General features: G+C 33.2%; 1 protein-coding gene across 1 annotated transcript; it reads left to right on the top strand.

The window, feature by feature from the left end:
- The first annotated feature begins 8,946 nt into the window (after positions 1–8,946).
- Positions 8,947–9,639, top strand: LOC140888965 (uncharacterized). The gene has a single exon (XM_073296657.1). It carries the CDS (start codon positions 8,947–8,949, stop codon positions 9,637–9,639), a length of 693 nt encoding a protein of 230 aa, XP_073152758.1.
- Positions 9,640–10,577: the final 938 nt, after the last annotated feature.

The following is a 10,577-nucleotide window of genomic DNA, read 5'->3' as shown; positions in this document are numbered from 1 at the left end:
CAACACGTCAAGAACATGATCATATACCAAAGTAATGATATCTACCAAATTTCGTTCTTCAAAACATGCCGAGATGATTAAATACTTACATCAAATCGAAGGACTCGTTGCAAGGATTCCAGAACACTTTTCGGAATCAAAATCGGACGAGCGGATCAAAAGTTACGGCGTTTTGAAAATCAGAAATGAAAAGCAAAGAGAAGGGTTCGGCTTCCTCTGTTCAATATTCTGAATACATATGCCATCTCCGCATTTCATTGTTGACAATATGATTTAATAATCAGATATGTATTGCATAAATTGCAATTTAGCCCCTCAAGTCTTCATTAATTGCAATTCAGTCCTCGACCTTCTTTTTAATTCAATTTCAATCCAAAATAATTTAAGAATATTAGAATTTAAATCGAAACTCAAAATATTCCCATATTAAATATACTCGGATTAAAATTAAATAAATTCAGATTAAATCAATAATCCCGGCCTATTGCTCTTTAGTCCTCGAATCTTCGATATTCTCAAATCAGTCCCTGATCGGGTTGTATCTTAAAAATTAATCTTCTTTAATTCCCGAAATATGGAATTTAATCTCAAATTCCATAAATATTCAAATCGAATATTTATTCTTTTAATTTAAGAATTCTCGGAATTTAATTCTCAAAATCCAAAAAATTCCAAATTAAATATTTTCGGCTCGGAAATTAAATCTATAATTTCTTTCACTTCTTAAATCAATATTAGCCCATAATATGGAATTAAATTATCAAATCCCATAATTAATAATTTAATATTTTCGGGCCTTACAATTCCTCCCCTCTAAGGAATGATTTCGTCCTCGAAATCGTATTCAATCGAATTATTCAATCTGATAGGCTGAATGATTATCTGAAGTTATTCTCACTTCAATCATATAACTCTGATCTTCGTATCTCATCTCTTCATCTCATATCAGATTATTTCTTCAAATCTGTTTCTATTATTCAGTTATACTTCAAGTCATTGAAAAGAATTCGTTCTAAGTTGTTTCTTTCCTCAATCAAGGATCTGTCGACTAATCGACTTAACTCAGAATCTTTTCGATAGCTATCTCATCTAGTGACAATACATAGGAAATAATCGAACTGACATTTCCTTATCTTAGATATGTGGAATGACTCGGATCCATCATATCAAACTGAAAAGAATAAATCAATCAATCCCATCATCAGATCGGTCCGACATCTCAGTCAATGAAATTCATCTTCAGTGACGACTTGTTTCATTCTCTTTATCATTCTATGCTATGCATAAAAAATATATCAAGTCTACTGTCATTCAGTTCATCGTTTCAAGATCAGTATTCAACTTCATATTCTGAATCTGTAAATTAAACTCTGCTCTTTTCTATTCTGAATGGAATGATGTTTCAAGAATAACTTTTCTGCTTAACTAATCAGTTTCAGCTTCAAAATTTGTATCTATCATTCAATTACTACTTCTGTTACTTCGTCTCTGTTTTCATTTCGTACAGATTCATTTTCAAAATCTTTATATGTCTCAAATCAAATCTGATCTGATATCGACAACTCATGTCTGATCTAACGTCGTATACTTCGGTAGTATCATTTCAACACAAAAAAAATTGATTTCTTTTCATCAGATTATCATAACATTTTCTCAAGATAAATTTGATAGCTGTTACAGGAATTAAATTCATCCAGTGGCAATACATCAATTCAATTAATACCGAATCAGGTATTAACGTTCTGAGAATATTCTCAATATCTGGAAAATCAACTCAGATAATCCATCAATCGAAAAAAATAGGATAATGCAATCACATCAACCAACTCTCAGAACATCAATCAATCAATCGATGCCACATTCTGTTGAATACATCTAAAGTCTTAATCCTGACTATAGATTTTAATCATTCCTGTACTTTCATCACATCTCTATCTTCTTCACAGATCTGAATAGATAGCTGTTATTCACATCTCAGATAGTATATTCTGCAAAATCTGATTAGTCTATTCGGACTATTCATTAATCAAATTATAATCTGTTGTATCCACATTCAGAGTTGTTGATAATCGGTATCATGTCAGATAAAGTTCAGTCTCAAAAATTCGATTCATCTGCTCTGACTATTCTTTAATTCAAGAATAACATCTCGTACTTTTACATCCAAAAAGTACTCAGAGCCTTCTGATTGTCTGCATTACAATTCACTAGTAAACCTAATGTCTCAATTGAAACAATAATTCTTGGCTTACTGTGACATCTCACACCGTTCTAATCACGGATCAGTGATTCATTCGTACAGACAAATCACCTTAGTCAGTAACTTCAGTCAATTTAATCATAACTACCACCTGTTTACCTCATATATACTGCTTCATATTGGTAGTTTCACAAAATTATTCTTTCAAATCATAATCTCGTTTCAATTTTTGGAGTTTCTAAACTATCACTGAACTCATTTAGTCAGCAATTTTCCAACTTCATCAGAAACTCTCTATACGTTTAACTTCGAAAACGAACTAATTCTGTTACATCTATTTGCTTTATCTTCTGATAAAACAATTAGTGAATGAATATTGAATTCATCGTTGTGAAATTCTTCAAATTCTGATATCTCTTTTCGAAAATATCAAGCACAATCAGATAATCAAGTATAATAAAATTCATCCATTCTGGTCTGAGACTTTAATTCATATCTCAATATGACATTCTTTACTGAATTCTCATCGCTTCAGTTTACTTTCTGTGTTTCTTTCATCTTCGTATCAATTTTGATGCATTTCCAATTGAAAATCATTCTGATTGGTTATATATTCATCAGAATATTCAGACCAGAATACACATAAATCTGAAATCAATTCATCAAATGTCTATCTCATTCCTCATTCCTATTTCTCAATCAAATTCTAATCACGTGATTTCATCTCCATATGCTTTAATCTTTCCCAATCAATTCTAACTGAGCTTGAATTACAGTAATTCTGCTTGTGTAAGTATCTATCTTGACACTCAAGCACATAAATCAAAGATTAATCAATCAAATATTCATCTCGTCTCTTCGTTCTATTTTCCAATTCTCAGCAAATTATATCATCAACTCAAAATTTTTCCGATAATCAGAATTGGAAATTCTATCAGCTACGAGCCAAAACATCAAAATATACTGAATGTATACATCAAACAATCAACAATTCTTGAAATTCATAATCAAAGAAACTCACTCAAGTTAAGGTCATCCAAAGAACAATAGTATGAATGACAATCTGCTAAGTGAAAACAACTCACTAGCATCTCAACTCAAGACGAGTAAAACAAGTCAGACTCTACCAAAGAATAAGAGTCCATCAAAATCAATTGAGATCGAATACAAAACCTCAGAATCGATATCAAGAATTTCAAAAATCATGATCTTATGATGTAATAACTTCAGTAATATCAGAAAAGACTCATTTGTAACTGATTTTTCATATCATAATCTATTCTATAAACCTCAAAAGCAGCATTCAATTCATCAATTCATCAAGTCGCTATACAATTCCAATTCACAACTTAAGCTAAAGTCGAATTCTTATTGGAATCTATCTGTCATCTCTATTCATTGACATATCTATCAATGCTGATTTAGATCTTGAACATATCTAGTGCATCGAATATACTGATTTCGGAATATTTCTGTAATCAAACATCATATATCAAACCGAAATCACAGAATCTTAATTCGAGATTCTATTTCATATCATCATATTCATATGCATATTATGTTCTTGCTGATCTAATTTTATAGCTTCTTATCCTCAATTCTTCTGCTCATATGTATTCTATTAGTGCATCATCATCTATCATGCAGCATAAACAAATATTTCAATATGAACACAATCATGTTCAGTTTCAGTTCATCGAAGCAATAGTTTCATTCTTCAGTTCAATTCACAAATTCTCTTTTCTGATACAGAGATCATCATATAATAAGCTTTCCGCTATCATATATCTCTTACACCATTTAACATAAACAGGTTAAAACAAAATAAATCTGTTACCTGCAATTTCATTCTCAGGTGCATTTTCATTCTCTTACTCTGTATATTTCTGGAACTGTTCTTCATTCAAATCAACTTAAAACCTGATTTGCTTCAAATATAATCTACCACATCTGCTTGTCCAGATAACTCCCTCTACAATGTATGTTATCTGTATCGGTCTACTAGAGGTAAAGAACTACTTTCATATCTCTTTTGGAAGGAAAATTTCAGCCAATGGTGATTATCTCATACACTGTGGCATATCTACAATTTCATTCATTCTACTTCATCAGTCAATTTCAGTTCTCTTAGTCCTGTCTATGTCTTTCATAAAATCTTTCAGTCGTCAACATTTAATCAGACATAATCTTCAAATTCAAGCCATTAATTACTTCACTCAATCTTGAGCTTTTTCATTAACTACAATTCAAAGAATTATAGTAGGCTTGAAAATTCTAATAAAACATTCTTCAATATTCAAAATATTCAACTTCGAGATGGTGTATTTTTCTTTCTCATCATTTATATCTGTTGTGGCAAAGAACTATAAACAAAAATCATGTTCTAAGAACTTACCAACAAATTAATATACCTCTGTTCTTTCATCATTTTCTCCGTCAAAATTTATCAGCTGGTTGCTAGGTCTTGAAGTTCGTAGACAGTTGATCTGATACGATATTCATCTGTATCTTTCAGGTATTTGAACAACTGATCAAGTACTTCAGGCCAACTTCTACCTGCAATAACATCTATTCATTCGCTGATATTCTGTTCTGATCAATTAGAGATACTTCTTTCAGCTGAGCAATACGGTTCTATTCAGTCTGACCATACCATTCTGTTTCTTCTGGCCATACAATTCTGTCAGTCTGGGGTTCTTACGTCACCCAAAGAACAATGTTCTCTTTGATTCTGGTTGCTTACATCACCCGAGAAAAATCTTATAACAAAATCAGTAAGAAATTCAAAAATTTACAAATCAGTAAATCAGGCAGTTGAATTTCAAAGATAGATCACGCTCACATGCAAATCATCACATCATCAAATCATCAAATCGCGTAATGCATAATCATGCAATACTATAAATGCATGTGACTCAATCTACCCTGCTCAACATCTACCTCAGTCCGAGAAACTTATGCTCTGATACCACCTGTTGTGGGGCCTCGGGTTGCTAATCTCAAATCTTAAGGGGTAATTAATGAATAAGCATCATTAATCTAATAAGGAAAGAATAAGGATCAAACAAATTTTTTTTTTTTCAAAAGGGGGTGCGCCCGGGCTGTAGTTTTCTGCCGCCCGGGCGAATCCTGGGCAGAAAATCTGCTCTGTTCCTTTATCAGCAATTTGATCCCTTCAATCCATTCCAAGCTATCAAATTCAAGTCTAAAACATGTTATAAAATCTAAGAACATGCATACATTCGTATATCAAGTTCCTAACATCAAATCATGCATTTATTACATCAAATAAATAGCTCAAAAGACATGAAACTACAAGCTACACCAAGTCTCAAAAGTGAGCTTCTAAAACATAAGTTTCATGTCAAGTTTTTCAACTTAAAACCCGAGTCCACACTTGCTAAATCTCGCTCCCGAGCTATCAACGTCCTCTCAGACTAGCTCCTGCCCCATCTGTTGCAATGCACACATACAAAACAAAGCAACAGCCGGATAAACTCCGGTGAGAAATCATCTCAGTATAAGCAACATATCAAAAGCGTTAAATAAATCATATCGACTCTATTTAACTCGACTCAAAAAATAGAGTAAATAACGCTTCTTTCGATCGATCGAGAATTGATTCATTCAACTTCATTGCCATCAAGATTCGTATCCGATCTTGACATGAATATTCATCTAATGTAGCCATTCTGGGCTAGAAAATAAGGTTAACCGCAACCTTGGCATAGAATCAATTCAATATAATCTCGTATCATAATCATATCAACTCAAATCAAAGATCCACTACCTGGGATGGATCGACAACATAAAAATCAAATCAAAACAATAAATACGTATGTGATTTTGGCGGGATAACTCAATAATAGTCGTTCTTGAGTTTCAAAGTCCCTGACTCACGATGTCATCATTATACCTTCGTATTTCTTCTGTTTTGAACGCTTCAAATCTCAACGTCTTCTTCTTCGATACAACTCGGAGTCGTGAGTCGTTAGCCTTCGAAACTCATCTGAAACTGAGAAATAAAAATGCTATATCATCGATAACATTTCAAAGAAGGTCTTATCTCAGTCATTGGCTATCAAAACGGCTTCAAAACATCAATCAACGGCGTAGCGATTAAATATCGGTAACCGACGAAATATCGAATTCGACGTTAACTTCTTTAATTTCATAAACGTGTGATATATCATCACTATAACCTCATACACCAGCATATTAAACACAATCAGCTGCTATAACTCTTTATATACATGCTGGAAATCATGACAAGTTCATTCCTTAATCCATATTCGATCCGGTTTAGAAAATAAACGATACAACACGTCAAGAACCTGATCATATACCAAAGTACTGATCTCTACCAAATTTCGTTCTTCAAAACATGCCGAGATGATTAAATACTTACATCAAATCGAAGGACTCGTTTCAAGGATTCCAGAACACTTTTCGGAATCAAAATCGGACGAGCGGATCAAGAGTTACGGCGTTTTGAAAATCGGAAATGAAAAGCAAAGAGAAGGGTTCGGCTTCCTCTGTTCAATATTCTGAATACATATGCCATCTCCACGTTTCATTGCTGACAATATGATTTAAGAATCAGATATGTATTGCATAAATTTCAATTTAGCCCCTCAAGTCTTCATTAATTGCAATTCAGTACTCGACCTTCTTTTTAATTCAATTTCAATCCAAAATAATTTAAGAATATTAGAATTTAAATTGAAACTCAAAATATTCCCAAATTAAATATACTCGGATTAAAATTAAATAAATTCAGATTAAATCAATAATCCCGGCCTATTGCTCTTTAGTCCTCGAATCTTCGATATTCTCAAATCAGTCCCTGATCGGGTTGTATCTTCAAAATTAATCTTCTTTAATTCCTGAAATATGGAATTTAATCTCGAATTCCATAAATATTCAAATCGAATATTTATTCTTTTAATTTAAGAATTCTCGGAATTTAATTCTCAAAATCCAGAAAATTCCAAATTAAATATTTTCGGCTTGGAAATTAAATCTATAATTTCTTTCACTTCTTAAATCAATATTAGACCATAATATGGAATTAAATTATCAAATCCCATAATTAATAATTTAATATTTTCGGGCTTTACAATCGAATTGGACTTATTTCCTATATTATAACTTGACATCGTATGCTTGCGAGCAAAAAATGTTGCTCAACAAGTTTTTGGCGCCGTTGATGGGGAATGAATTTTATTTGATTTATATTAAATTGCGCTATTTAGTCTTAATTATGATTTAGCGCATTTATTTTATTTTATTTTATTGGTTCTAATTTTAATTTTTCTCCTATGTTTATGCAGTTTTTGCGAAAAAGCCAAAGTTACGACTCACTAATCTTTGATCTTGAAATCGAGAAAGCCGCTAAAGCCTTGAGAAAATCTAGAAGAGAAGAGTTTAAACAAATGGATAAAGAAAGAGAAAGAGGAGAAAATATTGGTCTGGTGCCAATCAGAGATCATTTAAACCGGTGATCAACAATCACTATTCTAGAATTGCTCGGCAGAATATCACGGCGAATAATTTTGAGTTGAAGCCAGCATTAATTAATATGGAGAAGCAGAATCAGTTTAGGGGTGCAGCTACTGAATATCCAAATTTACATCTGCGCATTTTTCTGGAGATTGTTGACACGGTGAAAATTCATGGTGTTACTGAGGACACCATCAGACTACGACCATTCCCGTTCTCTCTTAGGGATAGTACTCGTAGTTGGTTACAATCACTGGTTCTTGGGAGTATTACAACATGGGTTGACATGGGCCAACTCGTATTTCTGTGGATGCTGCTGCTGGAGGATCAATATTTTCTAAATTTCCTGTGGATGCATATGAGATGCTTGAGCATATGACGATCAGTGGCCGAGTGAGAGACCTGTGATAAATAAACCTATTGGAATTCATGAAGTTGAAACGTTCACGGCCTTGACTGCTCAAATGGCTGCTATTTCTACATAGTTGGCTGCGATGAGCAAGGGAAATCAAGTTTCAACTGAGTCGGCATCATTGGCTACTTTAGTTTATCCTACTGGTGGATTTGAATGTGTGGAGCAAGCTCAATATGTGAACAACCGCTATTTTACTGGCTATTGAGGTAATCATGTACCAAATCAATATCATCCTAGTTTGTGCAATCATGCGAATTTTTCATATGCAAATAATAATAATGTGTTGAATCCTCCACCGAATTTCAATAATCAAAAGGGTGAGGATAGACCAACTTTGGAGGATTTGGTTGGTAATTTTATATCTGAATCAACAAAAAGATTTGAGAAGACTGAGAATAGGCTTGATAATATGGAGACACACTTGATCAATGTGGATGCTTCTATGAAAAATCTTGAAATACAAATTGGTCAACTTGCGAATACCTTGAAGAATAAGCAGAGATGAGCTTTTCCTAGCAACAGTGAGGTGAACCCAATAGAGCATTGCAAGGTAATTACTTTGAAAATTGGAAATGAAGTTGGAGTTGTGAATCCAACAGTTGAAGAAACTGAAGTTGAAGCAAAGCAAAGAAAGTTAGATGATATTAATGAGCTTGTAATTGTGTATGAGAAACCGCCTGTGCCAAAACCAATTTTACCGTATCCTCAGCGGTTCAAGAAAAAAGCTTTGGATGAGCAATTTTTTAAGTTTCTTGATATCTTCAAGAAAATTCATATAAACATTCCATTCGCTGATGCTTTGGAGAAAATTCCACACTATGCGAAATTCATGAAGGATGTGATGTTGAGGAAGAGTGAGGAATTTGAGACGGTGAAGTTGACTGAAGAGTGCAACGCCATCTTACAAAAGAAACTACTACAAAAATTAAAAGATCCATGGAGTTTCACTATTCCTTGTATTATTGGTGGTGCGACTGTTAATAAAGAATTATGTGATTTATGTGCAAGTATTAATTTAATGTCTTTATCTATTTTTAGGGCCTTGGAGCTTGGTGAGGTGAAGCCGACCATGATCACTCTGCAGTTGGCGGATTGTTTTGTTGCTTATCCTCATGGCATTGTTGAGGATATGTTGGTAAAGGTAAATAAATTTATTTTTCCTTCTGATTTTGTAGTGCTTGACATGGAGGAAAATCAAGTTGTCCCTCTAATTCTGGGAAGACCATTCTTGGCAACTGGAAGAGCGTTGATTGATGTACAAGAGAGTGAATTAACTCTACAAGTTGGTGGTGAAGCAGTTACTTTTAATATTTATAAGACCATGAATTACCAAGATGAGGTACGTGCTTGTAATCGCATTGATTTATTTGATTCTTCTGTGAAAAATTTTGGTGTAGGAATAGAGTTGAAGAAAGGGCGAGATACGAAGGGGGAAAATAAGGTGAAAAAGAAAGCCAAGTTCAAGATGATTTTTAAGTATGCATGGTTGGAGGGTGAAAGAGAGGAACAACATCTCCAATAAAGTGGCAGTGATGGGTTAACATCAGCATACAGTCAGGCTGACGACTTTAAACCAAACGCTTTTTGGAAGAAAACCCAAGTTTATTTTATTTTTGTTTTGTTTTAGTACTTTTAAGTTATTAATTTAATTTATTTATTTATTTTTTTGGGAGCATGTCTTGTTCATGCGCTGACATTGAATTTTCTACTCTAGGTCCAAGAATTTGTGAGAAATATCGACTACCAATGCACCTGCACCCAGAATGATGATGGGATATGACTATTGACGGTCATGCCACAGCTATGTGCATTCCTCTGTTCTTGTTATTGAATTATTGTACATTGAGGACAATGTACATATTTATGTTTGAGGGGGGTGTGAAAATTTTGAAATTTTTTCGATGAGTTAGTTTGAGTTAAAGGCATGATGTGCAAAGGTGTTGGCCTATGATGTAAATAAATTTTTTGTGCTGAAAAAGTTTGTGTTAGCTATATTTAATCTTGAGTTCTCACAATTATGCACGAATGCCATAATTTTCGATAGCAATTAGAAAAAATTATGTGGATTTGTGATGTGGATTAGAGGATTTGATTTTTATTACTTGTGATTTTTGCTTGAGATTGAGGTAGATTTTATTGAACACATATGTGATTTAGGCAATTTTTTTGAATTCATTGAACCTTTTTAGCCACTATTCATTTGTTAGCCTTGATATGAAAAATCCAAAACAAAAAATGAACAGCTAAAAAGTCATAGTTCAAAGAAAAATTGTAATAGTAGAGAAAGTATGGTGAGGGGAGGCCTTGGAAAAAAAATGGATTGAAATTTTAATCTAAAAACAAGGCAAAATGATGTTGAAGGTTTGGAGTAGAAGGAAGCCAAATCAATATCTGGCAATGCAATGCAAATAATAATCTTACTTACTCAATACTGCCGAAATTGAAAATATCCAATTTCCT

Source organism: Henckelia pumila, chromosome 3, assembly GCF_033568475.1.
Source record: "Henckelia pumila isolate YLH828 chromosome 3, ASM3356847v2, whole genome shotgun sequence".
Lineage (NCBI taxonomy): Eukaryota > Viridiplantae > Streptophyta > Magnoliopsida > Lamiales > Gesneriaceae > Henckelia > Henckelia pumila.
The sequence above is the reverse complement of the archived record's forward strand: the minus strand, read 5'-3'. Positions and strand labels throughout refer to the sequence as shown.

What these genes read in the sequence shown, in the direction of transcription:
- LOC140888965 (XM_073296657.1), top strand. Translation starts at nt 8,947, where the DNA reads ATGAAGGATGTGATGTTGAGGAAGAGTGAGGAATTTGAGACGGTGAAG.